Source organism: Ciconia boyciana, chromosome 19 (genome assembly GCF_034638445.1).
Source record: "Ciconia boyciana chromosome 19, ASM3463844v1, whole genome shotgun sequence".
NCBI classification, from domain to species: domain Eukaryota; kingdom Metazoa; phylum Chordata; class Aves; order Ciconiiformes; family Ciconiidae; genus Ciconia; species Ciconia boyciana.
Window position 1 is genome coordinate 4,631,627 of NC_132952.1, and position 15,115 is coordinate 4,646,741.

Sequence of the window (15,115 nt, forward strand, 5' to 3'; positions counted from 1 at the left end):
CTGACTGGAGCAAAGTTGAATCAAGTTGTGTTAATTAACTGTGTGTTGATTTGCCTCTGCTGGTGGCAGTACAAGAGTGTTGTTTTTGTTGATCTCTCAAGCATAGAAAGACTTCGGCCACGTCTGTACAATTTATCAATAGGTTTTTTTTATTTTTTGACTTACAAAACATGTACCTAAAGCAACTGAAAAGTTAAACATGTAAACATTCTCTTACAGAACCACGGTTTGGCTTAAAAAAATACTTCTTTTTTCAAAGGCAACAGAATAAGCACAATCAGTTTGTACAGAGTTAAAAAAAAAATAATCACAGAAACATCTCTAAATAAATAGAAATAGAAAGGGGTATCACTTTGAGCATATTTATAAAACCAAAAGGTTCTTATTTATAGTGAAATGTAATATTTTTGAAAGTGATTTAAGTGTAAATCTTCAGTACAATTCAACTTGCTGAAAACCATCAGGTGAGCTGCTGCTGCTTTGTAAATTTGGAGTGAAAGGCTCTTTGCTGACCCGCTGTAGCCGTCAGACTTTCATCCAAGATGCTATTCCAGTGGTGTACAAGGAAGAAGGTCTCCTTGATGACTCACTGATATTTTTACTTCTTTGTAGGTAAGTCAATTTTCTAGACTAAGTAACCTCTCTGTAAAACTGTGCTGGATTGAGAAACACCTTTGGAATTACCAGTTCTTGCAGTTTACGCTGATACAATTTTTTATTGCACTCCTAAAACTGAAGGACAGATGACATGAGCCACTGCTGCTTTGTACTTCTGTAAAACTATATTAGGGCGCGAGTTTTCTGGAAACACTACCAAAACAACGGCTGAAGGTACGAAATGCTGCGAGCCTGCGAACCAAGTACCTAGGAGTGACTAAGGAAACTGCTAGGTAAGACTGCCTGGCTGCAGTGTGACAGGCAGGATCCTGGATTATCAGTTTGTGGCAATGTAAGATAATTACTTTTACATTTACAGAATTGTAGTATGTTTCTTCCCTTCCACAAGAAGGTACAACCACTGATGAGGTTGGTGTGGTTTCAGTGCGTCTCCGCTTGCATGTGGCCTGATATTTTTGCATACTTTTTGCTCTGTAAATTAGTTTAATAAGGAAGGCAATAGCAATATGTATCTGTTCTCTAAAATGGAGCAAACTTGTACGGCCAGAGGGAACTCTGCAAGCAAACAGAGTCTGGGCGTACCACCCCAAGGGAGGGAATGCAAAGAGGTCGTAAACGCCTGCCTCTCCCTGCTGAGGGAGCAATGATGTGTGCAGTACTGTGTTCTCACTGATTAGCATGCAAAGAGCTCCAAGTCCTGCAGTATTTTCTTCTAATATCAAAGCAACTGTTAGAGACAGAGTGTTGGGCTTCTGTTTTCCTTTTTGCATTTCCCGTTTAACATTTCAGCAGGATCCCTGCCAAGCTTACTTTATTCCATGATTGTGGCAAATTGTCTCTATATCCCATTAAGCTTGGGTGCAGAAAGCTTGGTCTCCACTAAGCTGGCTCTTAAAACCTCGAAGAATTACAAAAGATGGCATCAAATCGTTAGAGGACAATGGTGGAACCTTGTAAAAGCATCATCCTAGAGGGTAGGTGACACACAGGTTTGATGCACAAACAAGGTGCTTACCAGACATTCATTGTGTGCATTAGCCCTGTATATTAACTGGAAGTGACCTGCTTTTCGGGGGGGGGGGGGGGATAAGGTAAGCAACAGAGGCATCAGATGGTGTACAGCAGCATCTTGCTGTGCAAGCGCAGGCTCACTGGCAGTTGTGGTAATCTGCTACCCCATGGAAACTTTTGCATTTGTCCAAGTCCTTACGGTAATGGATTTTTATTTTTTTTTTAAATTGGATGTAAGAGATAGAAGCGTCTTCCTACTCCTAATTTAAATTGTGACACCCAGCACCCTCCTAGCCTGTGAAGCATGAGGCTATATCATCTGGCACAGGAAAGGAAAATTATCCTTATAATACTTAGCTAAAAAAAGAAGTCTGATGGTTTACTCTCATAATTTGTTGACCAGATCAGTTTCATACTACTATACTTCTAATTGCAAATATGGATTCACTGTTTTAAGATGTAACGTGAAACCTGAGACCACTAGGTTCTGCTGTTCAGTTCAAGAAAACCGTGAGTAATATTCTAGACTCAGGAGAACCTAATCAGTGGAAGTCATTTATAGCATACTGCAGAGAGCTCATCTTTCACTGAGGACAGTGCTCAAAGGCTACAGGAAGGTTTTTTTGGTCTAATCTCTAGAAGCAGCAGCAGTTCTAGAGTGCTGGCTCCAGTCGGGACGGTGTTTTGTTTCCCGCAGGTCAGTTTGCACACATTTATCCAGTTGTTTTCCTAGTGTTATGGTCAAATGCATAGTTAGGGGAAGACATGAGGCTAGCTTTCAGTTCTAGCTAAGTAAGTAGGGTCTGTAACACTGAGAAAGTACAGCAAAAGCAATCACTTGCTGCAAACATACTTTCGGTATTACTTATTATTAAACAATATGCTGAAGAACTTCTACAGAGGAATGTGTTAGTAAGTAATTTGGATCATCATTTGGAAGGGTACATGCCATTCTATCTTGAAATATTCTGGCCACCTCTCAGTCACATACAGTATCATTTGAAAGGTGTAGAAAAAGGGGATCTCCAAGGGTTATATAAAGTTAAAATGAGTTGTCTTCTATATCACTGCTTCTTCTAGTAACTGGTGCTCTATGAGAGGCAACCTGGTTTATATTAATATATACAAAACAGTATAGAATAGACTGCACAACATCTTTTATGAAAAGAAACAGCAAGTAGTTTAAATCAGAATTTAAATTAGCAACAGCGTAACACTAAGTTGTAATCTGCTGGCATCTGTTTGTATGTAAAGGTAATGAGGGAGGGGTTTATTAAAGGTGTTTTATATTCCATTCACTGACCAAGCCTAGTATTACCTACCAGTCATTCTACTTAGGGTAGAAGTTACTGTTTTAAGGCAGTGTTAACTTAGCTTAAAAAAAAAAAAAAGTGGACTTTTAACAGCCAGTATAGGGCAGCATTCTTTTAATTTTAAAGGACAGATGTACCTGATTTTAAAGTATTAAAAAGAGCCGGTAGTCAGGAATGAGCTGTACCTATGTGCTGGATGCAAAAACACTATCAAATCAAATTTATCCCCTGACAGGGATGATTTATTAAGAATAAACAGGCCAGTTCAGTCTCTGTCCTAAACTTGCTGGTTTTGTGGGAATTTTAAACCAGACATGAAAGCTAAACTTGCATGAGAGAGTAGTCCATCATTTGACTAATACATGCATCTCTTGTCACTTGAGAAACAGGATCTGAAATGCCTGGATTTTTTTTTTTTTTACCTACATAAGTAAGAGTAAGTAAAAGAGTTTAAAAAAACATTGCTCAACCTAGTTAAGGGCATACAAATCAAATACAGAATTCAGCTTCAGGGGTGTCTTGAAAATTAAGACTATGCTGTTCTTTAAAGGACAGGAATGATAGCACCTCCGTAGGAACCTGATGATGTGGAGAACATGGGGAAATGGAAGGAAGCACCCCAGGGAACTGCTAAAGGCAGCCCGTACTAACCACGCTACTCCACCTATCTTCCAGCAGGACCCAGAGGCTGCAGCCTGCTTGACGCACCTCGCTATGCTCCTGTGAGGCACTGAGTGGTAGCAGTGGCTCTGTTCATCTGTCCCTGTGCAACACCAGTGCTCAGAACTGCTCACCACGTGAGGACGCTCGCTGGAGACAAAAATATGACACATGAGTAGAAATACATGATTGATTACAGCACCTTGTGGGAGAAGGGACAGATTCTGCTTGGGAAGGAGACAGAGGCATCAGTGAGAAGAGGAGGAGGCTGGAGCAGACGGTTTGTCCTGATTTTAGGTCCCAGCACAGATAACCACAGCTTGCCGCTCTGGCTGAACACCTGTACCCAGATAGTTTGCACACCAGCTCTAATAACAGACAAGGAGTCGTGTACCGTGGTTGAGAGGAGGAAGAGTGGGGAAAGGAACAGGGAACAAATTTGCAGAAAGATGCAAGTTGAGATGCAACTTACTCTAAGTAAGCGTTTCAGTGTGAAACTCACTCATCTGGCACTCCTCTATCCTTACACAGGAAGGCAGACAGACCAAATAACGCAGGCACAGAATGGTGCCATCTGTCCCAGCTGACACTGGAATGACACTGCTGTATCCCAGCGATTACACAGGTGTAGGCCAGTGCCCTGCACGCACACATTACAGGGAAACCAGGTGGCAAACTACCTCTGATGTACCCCAGCAGGAGGTACATGCAGCAACCAAGGCCACATGCCAATTCTGAAAATGCAATCTTACGGTTTTCAGGCTTAAAAACAGAATAAATGCAGAAACGCAGGAATTGCTTGAGGCTCAACTAAAGGCTTAGGAAAGCAAACAAAAATACCTAACCCATTGGCCAATCCAAGCCTGTTCTTGTGGCATCAGTTTTTTGACAGCAATAGATGGGTTCCAGTTCAGTTTCGGAACACTTTGGCCTCTGTAGCAGAGAGAAAGTAATATGACAGCATGGATATTTTTACCCTGTCACAATGCAGAGTAAATTACTTTGTCCACGTCAGCTTCAGCGGCGATTTAAGCTGACCTACCTTGGTGTACACTGAAACAGGGTAGGAGGAGCGATCACTTGGTGAAGTTAATGCCTCTGAGCTGTAATGGTGGGGACCTAGAAGATGTGCTATAGTATAAGAGCTACAGGGATAGCAGGTTCTTGGCGTTCAGCTAAATTTTCAAGAAAACAGAAACAGACACATTAACACACTGGAAGGTTGTCACAACTGCCTGAACTCTTCCATTACACGATGTATTTGAAGCTTAACAAGTTCTTAAGGATACAGTACATCTACCTACCTTTCACTGTATGCAGTAATTTTATTGCCTCATGTCTCTCCCTTGTCCCCCAAACATCTACAGCAGACATGATTATGCGACTGATGACAGTCCAACAATTTTTCAGTCACGCAGAAATGTCTGATCTCTGGAAACGCAGGCGGGGGAATCTTCAACACGGCAACGTTCATCAGTCTTTAAAAACCTGTCTATAATTGCTGGACTCAGTGCAGGTATTACATTCTCTTGCAGCAAGCGTGCAGGCTGACGTTGCTCTACTGTCTGTTATCTTTGGATACGTTGTGTGCCAGCCAGTTCACTTTGGTTTTCCAGCTCTCTCGCAGGGCTTCATTAAACTTCAGTCTGAAGTGCTTCAGTGCCTCCTCATCTGTTTTCCCAAGAGCTAGGGAATCCTGAAGGTAAGAGGCAGAAATCAGCGTAGCCTCACTGAGAGTGCAACGGAATTATTAACTGCTCAACTACTAAGAGGTTTACTCACTAAGAAACTACTGCATTGAAAGGAGCACTGAGTAGGAAATGAGTGGCCATTAATTGTTTTTAATAGTTACTGAAGATGCATGAGGTGTTTTCATTCTGATAAATATATGCATCCTATTCTTATGCTGAGCGTAGGGAAACAGTAGGGGTTTTAGCACTTCTGTACAAAGCTGCTGTCTTTCAGCTAGGTTGTTACAATTTGAGAGGTAAACTGGGAACAGGCAGTGATACACAAAGAGCTCTGTCTCCTTCCCTGCAAGCTGGTTCTACAAGGTACCTACTGCCTTTGTGCTGAAGAATCTTAAGTTATTTTCTGAGCACCAGTATCTGGCATTTCTGTGTCCTGCACATGAACACTGGACATCTCATGATTTTGGGGGCTCATTTGCTTCTAACAATATGCCCTTCCACACTGAACTCCTCCTCACTGAGCTACAAGCTCAGGTATTCAGTTTTAACCGTATCTGGGCTCTGCTTCTCTTACCTTTAGATACTGAATGTCTTTAGAGCAGCTGAGTTCTGGCAGGCCAGCAGCTTTCATCAGTGCAAACAAGTGCAGGAAGAGAAGACCATGGCGCCTCAGAATCATATAGGCTTTTTCACAATAACCCCTGAACCTGTTCAGAAAGGAAGACGAGGCAAAGGAATGAAGACTGCAAGCTATAGCATTTTATAAAGCAAGACTACATATTGGTCTGAACCCGGCTGTCTGCATTGCTGACTACCATGCTCTTTCACCTTCTCTAACAGGTAGATAATTAATTTACTTCCGTGTGTATACACAGCTATAGGCTACATGTCATTGGTGAAAATGAATTCTGAAAATTCAGAGCTCAAAAAGCTTTAGTCAAGTTTAACTGCCCACACTTACCTTTCAAACTTCTCACTGTTGTTAGTTTTCCCTTGCTGGATGACATGCACAAAGTCATAGGTTAAGATGAAAGGAACTCGTTCTCTATTAATACCAAATTTAGTCTTGAAGTTCCCCAAAAAGTGACCAAAATCAATATGGAACAGCTGAAAATCAGGAAGAAAAAAATTGTTTTCAGAACAGTATCTATTTTAGCTCTTCAGCAGTGTTGAGTTCTCTTCACAGTTACTGTGTATTCAAAAGATACTGACCATAGGATTTTGGGAGGGAGAAAAATGACCTCTCCCATGGCACTCCTTTGGGAAAAGAGGCAATATTTACTTGCTAAGATATTCTCTAGTGTAATTAGATGTTGGATAGGACAGAAAGGGTACTTAACTCTTCAATACTTGGTATATCTGAAGAAATTCCTGGGTTTTGTAAAGCCTTAGTGTGTCACTAGTAGAAGCAGAAAGAGAACTAACATGGGCACCCTACCAGGGCAGTCTGCAGTCCCAAGCAGTCTGTGGGACCATGTCCTGTTTCGAAGTTGCTACAAAATATTACTTGCTCAGGTAAGGTGCTTTTTTTTCCCCCCCTCCTCTTTTTTTTTTTCTTTTTTTAAATACCAAGCACAGTGAAGTCGTCGCACCCCTCGTGCAGCGATGGGAAGGAGATCATGTGCAGAACTTTGCACGCTATGGCAATTTTGCAGAGCCACTGTAAACCCCAGATGCACAAAACCCAAAGGTGTATACCGCAGGGCATCAGCTCCCTCAAGTGGACAAATAACTGAGTGGCCTCTGCTCTGCAGAAAGAGTTTTGCAAGCTCCCTGCTCAGCATTTTTTTTTAATGAGGAGAAGCAGCAGTCCTAGGTAAGGGCTGCTGCTAGGCACAGCCCAGGGCGGGAGGTTAGCGTCTGGCTGACACATGACACGGTGTCTCTGTCCGCGCTGTGACCCCAAAACAAGGGCACTACTAGGTTTCGTTGAGCATGACTGCTCGATTTAGGGAAATAAGATGTAGAGGAGTGGGACGCTACGCAGAAACAGTGCAGGCAGGCAGTTGTGCATACCTGAGAGATACAGGTCTCAAAACATCAGCAGCCAATTTCTTACTTTCAGATATTAACTAGCTGACTTCACTGGACCTGCAGGAGACTTACCTTGCGCCGTCTAGCACAGAGTCATTTTAGGCTTTGTAGAATTCACAATTAAATAAGAAAGATAACTTAGACTTCCCCCTTTACCAAAATATTACTGATGTAGTTTAGTACATGTCCTGTTAGCAAAGGGTTTTCTTTTTCCTAGTTTTGCCCTTTGTTTTCCAAACAGTGTACAAGAAGATAGAAACTCTGGTAGCTATTCTTGTGGAATAGAGAAGTAAAGGAATCAGTACCGGTATCAATGTGAAATTAAAACCATGCTGATCACTTGCATTCATTTGGAAAAAAAAACCCAAAACCACAACACCAAAAAACCCCAACCCAACAAACATTTTTTTCCCCAGAGGAAGACTATAAATATATCAGCTTTGGTTAGTAGCTGAGGGTCTTACCTAGCAACTACAAGTGATTTGTGACTCTGCTGAAGCCAAGTAAGTCTTTAGACTGCTAAGTACAGTGCTCGAGTTCGCATCTGCAGACAATTTTAGGTCTGAGAGGTATGAATTGCTCCACTGTAACTTCAAAGTGGGTATTAACAGCAGCAGCTGATGGCAGTGATGTTTTCAGGATTGTGATTCAAATGATAAAACTGTATTTACCCTCTTAATGATAGAAGCTATTGAGAATATTTGTCCAGTCTGCCTCTCAGCTGGAAGGTGAGGTACACTCCTTAGCAGTAAGATTGCACTGGGATGTATCTGTTCATTGCTACGTAGCATTCATGCCCCTCTTCCAGCACTTCAACAGCAGCAGTGAATCCCCATACCTGTCCAGTTTCCCGGATCATGATGTTATCACTGTGCCGGTCACCTATCCCCAGCACATATGTTGCCACGCAGTACCCAGCACAGGAAAGCGTGAACTCCTCTATAGCTTGTTCTAATGCGTCACTAAAGAGGGTAAGAAAAAGATTGAAAGAGAATTTTGCTTTGAAGACCAGTACTTCACCACTGGGAAAGTTGTTTTTGTAGCTTCCCCCATGCAAACCTGCAGGAGAGGGTAAGGGAATCACATGTTTGAATTTCTGTAGTGCTCTCCAAAGGCTCTCCCCATCCACGCTTTACAAAAACTAGCTACAATAACAACTGTCTGTAATTGGAGAGGTCTGGATAAGGCTGTGTTCGCAATCTCAACAAAAATGGTTTATTCTCAACTAAACCAACTCATTTCTAGATCTCCACTGATCCAAAAGATGAAGTGGGCTCCTAGAATGACTCCTGTTGGTGCCCTGCCACATCCGAGTAGCACTGACGCATTGCTGCCCTCTGTTTCTGTACCTAGTAAAACCCCAAGCTATACAGCTTTTGTGCTGCTTGCTTTTTTCAGCTCCCAGTTTTGGCATTACTCCAGCTGCCACCATGCTGACCACCACCTATCTCTGGAGAAAGTAACGGGACCAACGGGAAGATCAAGGTTTGGATCCAGCCTGCGGACAGGGCTACCTTAAGCTATCAAAGATCAAAAAAGCTTGCAAACAGTAACTCAGATGCCTCCATTTCTGCTCAAGACCCATACAGATCCACATGATGCCAGGCAGTGAAGCAGCCATAGATATTGTGGGACAGCTTGGAAATATGCATAACTGAAGGAAAAAAATTGAGTAAAGCAGAAGAAATGTCTCCAGCTGGAAGGAAGCAGTAAAGCAGCACCGAGTAAAAGGGAAGCCCACTTACCCTGGGTTCTTGGATTTTAGCCAGTTCAGCAGTGCATCCTTGTTGAAGGCTGCAGTGGCCACCATGTTGCTCTTGTTCAGCTGGATGTTGGCAATGGTGTCTGAATGCATGACTACTTCTATCAGTCCAGTCTTGTCTCCTGTGGAGAGGCAGCCATAAGGGGTCATCCTGCAGAGATGAAAGAAACCCTTCCACTGAAATCTTGCCCAGAACTGGGTTGTGTTGCCTTTTAAGCTTTCCCTTGTCTGCCATATCTACTCCATACCTACTCTGGGTTTCTACTCCTCAGTACCACAGAGCCTGACTAGCTGCTCACAGAGTACTAGACAGACCTGTCGGGGACAAAATAAGCTTGCAGACAAAATGGCCTCACCACACGTGATTTATCATTGCAGTAGGACAACTGTGTGCACATTACTCACCTCAGGTCCAGGCCCTCCTGCTTCCACAGGATGTCCATCAACTGGATCATCTGCAGAGTCAGCATGTCCTGACGAAGATCTGTGCAGCATTACAAAGGAAAAAAGGGTCCTAAGTACCCCCCATTCTCCCCTCTTGTGCTCTTGCAAGCGGCACTTGTTCTGCCCCTGAAGCAGGCTGCTAGGCGGGCCTATGCCATGTTTGTCACTTGCTAGGTCTAGCTAGTAAAGACCATCAGCACAGAGCAATGCTTACTAGTGCAGTAAGAGTGTAAAGCCAGCACACACGATACCTTAACTCAGACACGACTATACTAATGGAGGCATACGCTACTTCACTTTGCCAACGCTCTTCCCACAGCAGTCAATGTAGCACTTTAGAAAACATCTGAGCGGCAGCCACTCCAACCCTACAAAGCTTGGACTGCTGTAGCTCTTCCAGACCTCACATCAGTTTCTTTTTTACTGTGCGAGGGTATCCAGCTACTACTGTGCTAAAATCTTAACGAAGAGGGCAGCAAGTGAAATACAGAGGAGACTTTATTCTATCTCCAGGTTACTGTCAAAAAACTCAAACACGTTGATGGTTGTCATTTATACATCATCTTAATGGTCCATATTTAGGCCCACTCACCACAATAAATATTTGAGACTATTATGCCTATGAAAACATATCCTTTAAAGACTTACTTACCGTCTCCATTTTTAAAAATAATACCCACTCCACCTCCACCTGTCTCTTCATTATTAAACACAATCCATAAAGGTTTCATTTTGGAGTCCATAAAGGTGCACTGATCCACACTAGAGGAAACAAAAAACATTACCATCAGTTTGCATCTATTAAAAAAGTGGCCGTCTAAGCTACAAATTCAACGGCATCCACAAATGCTAACGGACTGGTGACTTCATTGAGAAAAGAGGACCTTGGCGTAACCAGAAGCCTGGCTCTACTGCTGAACAAAGCCTGCGGCACAAATTAAGAGATGCAGCTATCTTCCTTACCAAACTTCAGCGAGGATAATGTTGGGGTTCAGGGGGGACTGGAGGTGGGAAAGTGCTTCAAGATAGGTTTCCTGCTTCATGCACACATGCATCATCTCCTTGGTTTGAGGCTTGGTGGCCTTCTGAGAACTCACTTTAACGAAGTCATTCAGAGCTTTCATCTTGTTGAGTGCTTCTCCCTGAAAAAAAGGGAGGGATGGAACAGGGTTAACAAATAGGAAACTCCTGGAGAAAGTTTAAAAACTATTAAAATCTACCGTGAAATGTGAACCTTGGTTGTATCGCTTACCTTCTCTTCAACTTGTGGCAATTTCACACATTGTCACAAAACAAATTTAGTAGCATTTACTTGAGGGAGCTCCATAATCAGTTATGGATATTCTGCTGGGCACAAATGTATTGCAAGGTAATGACTGCAGTCCTAAATTCCAGGAATAATGCACGTTATCAAGGACCAAAGGAAGAAGTGAGGTGCGCTGGCTAGAAAAGTGAGGACGAGACCTATAGCCCCTGCTCTTCCATGCTTTTGGGGAGTTCTGGTTATGCAAAAGTGCCACTCAGTCTTGAAAACAGAAGCAGCACTGGTTTGTGGGCACATCTTAGATACGCCTTCATGTATACATGAGTCCCTCAATTCTGAATTAGGTACCGTGATCCTTGACAGATAATAGAGAAGTCTTAGATGGTGGGTAAATTGCAGGATTACCTCCACAGAGCAACTGAAGGAACGAGTGCACTGCTCCCAGTCAGACAGCCAACTGTGACCAGCTCCTACTGAATGGTAACTCATTCAACTCAGCTAATAACAGCAGAGGTCTTTGAACACTTCAGACCATTCTAGACACATAGTATAGTTTGGGACATGTGCGGGTGAGTAAGAGATGAGCAAAGTCACGTGTCATGGGGAACTCCAGGCTCTTAATAGGATATGCCAAAACCAATATAGCAGTTAAAAGGCGCTTTTTTTTGCGCTACTGATAACATTAAGTTGGAAAAGCTAACAGGTGAGAACCAGCTCCAAGCAAGAGGGAAGTCACCCTTGTGGCTAAAAGCAATTTTTACCTGTTTCATCAAAACTTTCATATGGTGGGTGCTGCCTCTGCAGTATGCTTCCAGGATCAGGCCAAACCTCAGGGCAACTGCTGGAACATGCATTTCTGACCTAGGGGAAGAAGGGTGGTTAAAGCAATTCTGACTCACTGCAGTGAGTGACTAATTCACCCGTTCATGCTGGCACAAGGAGCAGGGGGTGAGGAGGGCACAGAATATTAGCTGCTGTTTAGATTCTTTCTATGTACTGGGGAGGAAAAAAAGATGAACCCACCCCAGAAGGTGATGTAGAAAACCCATTGCTTGAAGTGATGAGACATCTTTCTGGATGACTAAATTGCTAACCACTCCCTTGAGAACATTACTTAAGGGGCAAGGACAGTTCAGAGCCTATGGCTCAGAACTGGCAGGTGGCCATGGATGGCCAAAGTAAATTTCAACTCACAGGCATGTGTGTATAGCTATAAATTCTGAAAACAGAACCTAATCCAAACACCACCACCACCACAACAAAAAAAAGCAATAACAAACAAACAAAGATTTTGTGTCCTCCTGGAATAATCCTTATTCAGTCTCCCAAGTAAAAAGCAGCAGTTCCTGGGTTTTTGGCAATCACAGCAAGGAAATCCCACCAGTGCTTTGCTGAAAGACACTAGCTAAAGGACAGCCAATAACCTTTAAATAAATACCCTGGCATCTATATATACAGACATGCTTGCTGTCTCACTTCATAGAGCAATGAGGAAAACAGTAAATGCTGGTTTCACTTGATTACTGAGAAAAAGCCTAAAACATTTGCTTTCTACCTCAGGTGCCAGAAGAGGAAGTGGCCGATCTTGCGGTTGGATAATGCCCTGTCCAGCAGGAACTTGGTTAATTCACAGTCTAAGTAGGATTCATACTTAAGTACCTGGACAAGCTGTAGCAGGTATTGGAACAATTCATGATCTCTGGGGACAGAAAGGAAAAATAAAAGACAACCTTATCTTTACTGCAACAAGCATACTTGCAAAAACTGTAACGACAAGACTGTCAGCCTTGTTCACAGTCCCCCGCAGCAGCCCTAAACATAAATAGAAAGGGGCTCCACATATCCCTTGTCGTGAACACTTACGTCAGCTTCTTTAATGAGTTGATAGCAAAGGAACCAACATAACGGTCAGGAAAGCTAAAATCCAGCAGCTCCAAGGCATTCAGGACCGGCAACTCTGGCCAGGTCTGAAGCAGGGAAATCATCTGTAAGGACAGGAAAAAAAAATAGCAAAGAAAGGAACAAGATTTTTATGACAAGGGATAAAAATACAAAATTCTACTCATGGAAGAGCAGCTCCTTTGTTGGGGTAAACCCTCTATCTTAGTCACTATTTGTAGATGCATCAGAGCAAGTTTGCAGACACCAGGTCAAAAACCATCAGTCTAAACTTTCTAGGAAGGCTGACAGGAGGAGCCACCCCAGTCCACAGCAGGGCTACATTTGCTGTACCACAATTAGTGGAATAAGCTCTTTGGGAAAAGCACTTTTTTGCAGCGTAATAACATAGACTAGAAAGGGACCTTTAGAAGGTCCTGTCAAAGCTCTTGAAGGAAGGAGGAATGAGCAGCACAGAGACCATCCCTAACTGATGTCTGACATTCTCAGTGGAAGAGATTCACTGATGCCCTGAGGCAGCTTGTGCTGGTATCTCACTATCAGTTAAGAATATCCAATTTCTGCCGTGAATTAAACAGATTTTTTTCTTGCCTCCAGTTTCTAGAGGGAATAAGCAAGACCTTGTTGGTCAGTAATGAGTCTGGGACAGCGCACAGAGCCAAACGGAGCCCAGAAGAGCCAAACCTCAACTCATCTGGGTACTGCTCAGCATACGTCCGCAGCAACTGGTTGAGAACAGAAAATCTTCCTCAGCCTCAGTGATGCCAAACCTACCTGCACAGGGGCACGGCGAAACATCCCCTGCTAAGCTGGCCTCCCAAACACAACACAGGAATGTAGACACTGAAAGACGGATCAAAAAGGGAGCCTTGGCTGCCAACCCCAGCATCCTCACCTGGGCAACATCTTCATGCTTGTTCCATTTGGTGATGATAAGCAGCTTTGCCAAAGCTTGTGGGTACTGGTCACGGATATCATATCTCATCTTCCACACCAGGTCTTTCTCATGCTCGTATAGTTCAGTGTGGCTCCTCCGCTCCAGGATCTCCTTCAGCTGCAGCTTCTGCTCATGGGAATCACAGGAAAGAGCATACACAGGGCTCAGTCTCATCCCAGAGGACTTGCTCAGCCCAGAGAGACCCCGTGGGACTGGGGCATGACCCGGTTGGGTGAAAAAAGCTGGTTGGGGGTAAGGTAGAAACATATAACTTGGTCTATGAAAGCAGGCTTGCACATAGCCTGCACAGAGTGAAAAGCTGACGCCAGAAGACTCACCTCCTCAGGATCTTCTGGTGCAGCACGGGGTTGTTCTCCATTCCTCCCCAACTCCAGCAGCTGGGACACAAATAAAGAGTCTGAGAAAGGTTCCTCATTTCCTCTGTACTTCTAGCTCACCATCACTTCAGGCATTTATGCTGCATTAGAGATCAGTCACTTGCCACCTCTGGAGAAGGGAATCGCACCTCTCACAGCCCAGGTGTAGGTAAGGTACTCAGCAGGACCCCTCTGCTCAGAGGTGTCACCTAACCGCCCATGGAGCCCCTTCCCTGGTAGTAACAAGAATGACGGGATGAGTCCTTCCCCCCGAAAGGGCACATCTGCACACCCACACGGTTCGTGAGCGCGGGCTCGGGGTCACCGAGCTCCAGGCTAACACGAGCCATTCCAGATTCTTAGAACTGGCGTGCATTTGGCAAGCAGACAGTGCTGCCCAAGCCGCCTTGCACACTGGCACAATCCCTTAAAGCTTCTGAGCCAGAACATGCATCATGGGGGAGCATGTGGATACGTCCCTGGCAGAGCAGATCTCCTTTCCTTCCTGTAACAGGCACATTTCTTCTTCCGCTTTAAGTGTTTGGCCAGTTGCGGTGACAGATGGAAAATCCCCACACCACACGGCATGTTATCGCTCTGTGCTGAAAGGGAGGGAGCTGTCTACTTTCACTCATTTCCCCTTTTATTCCTCTTCCTTCCTATCACGCCTAATGCTGCCTGCAGTTTAAAGGCAGCTCAGTTAAACCCATTTTTTAAACAAATGCTCATCTATGCATCATTTTAAATAAATGCACAGCTTTACCTCAGGAATTCACAGCTTGGAAAAGTATTCACTCAAAGGTCCATTAGTTAAAAGTCAAATTTTCAATTAACAATATCTATTCATCAAGCTTGCTTGTACCCAGTCCCTGTCAACAGCCGCCCAAGAGACAGTGACGCCATATGCTCCTGCACCAGCAAAGCTAGGGAATTTCTGTGCCTCCCAAAAAAAGTGTCCGTGTCCCCTACCTGCTCGAATGACGGGTAATACACAGGATGCGATGCAACGCTGGGGAAGCAGATGACCAAGGCTGCTGCACTTTCTGTGTTGGGGTTGCACTGTACCGTGCCCATGGGGTTCAGAAGTTCCCCTTTCTCATCTGAA

General features: G+C 43.9%; 1 protein-coding gene across 9 annotated transcripts in view; it reads right to left on the reverse strand.

Annotated features, from left to right (window-relative positions):
- Nucleotides 1–141: 141 nt before the first annotated feature.
- Nucleotides 142–15,115, reverse strand: part of PIK3CD (phosphatidylinositol-4,5-bisphosphate 3-kinase catalytic subunit delta) — a 61,849-nt gene continuing 46,875 nt past the window's right edge. For 5 of the 9 annotated variants that reach the window (XM_072884321.1, XM_072884323.1, XM_072884318.1 and 2 more), the window contains 14 exons: nucleotides 14,980–15,110; nucleotides 13,972–14,031; nucleotides 13,592–13,759; nucleotides 12,661–12,782; nucleotides 12,353–12,496; nucleotides 11,559–11,658; nucleotides 10,497–10,675; nucleotides 10,186–10,295; nucleotides 9,495–9,573; nucleotides 9,073–9,240; nucleotides 8,166–8,289; nucleotides 6,255–6,400; nucleotides 5,868–6,000; nucleotides 142–5,298 (listed from right to left, as the gene is read on the reverse strand). In XM_072884321.1, the coding sequence (XP_072740422.1) occupies nucleotides 5,161–5,298; nucleotides 5,868–6,000; nucleotides 6,255–6,400; nucleotides 8,166–8,289; nucleotides 9,073–9,240; nucleotides 9,495–9,573; nucleotides 10,186–10,295; nucleotides 10,497–10,675; nucleotides 11,559–11,658; nucleotides 12,353–12,496; nucleotides 12,661–12,782; nucleotides 13,592–13,759; nucleotides 13,972–14,031; nucleotides 14,980–15,110 (1,802 nt within the window). In that variant the 3' untranslated portion in view covers nucleotides 142–5,160. Of the gene's footprint in view, nucleotides 5,299–5,867; nucleotides 6,001–6,254; nucleotides 6,401–8,165; nucleotides 8,290–9,072; nucleotides 9,241–9,494; nucleotides 9,574–10,185; nucleotides 10,296–10,496; nucleotides 10,676–11,558; nucleotides 11,659–12,352; nucleotides 12,497–12,660; nucleotides 12,783–13,591; nucleotides 13,760–13,971; nucleotides 14,032–14,979; nucleotides 15,111–15,115 lie in introns of those variants that run through there. The other 4 variants (XR_012045861.1, XR_012045862.1, XR_012045860.1 and 1 more) reach the window with 4 other exon arrangements.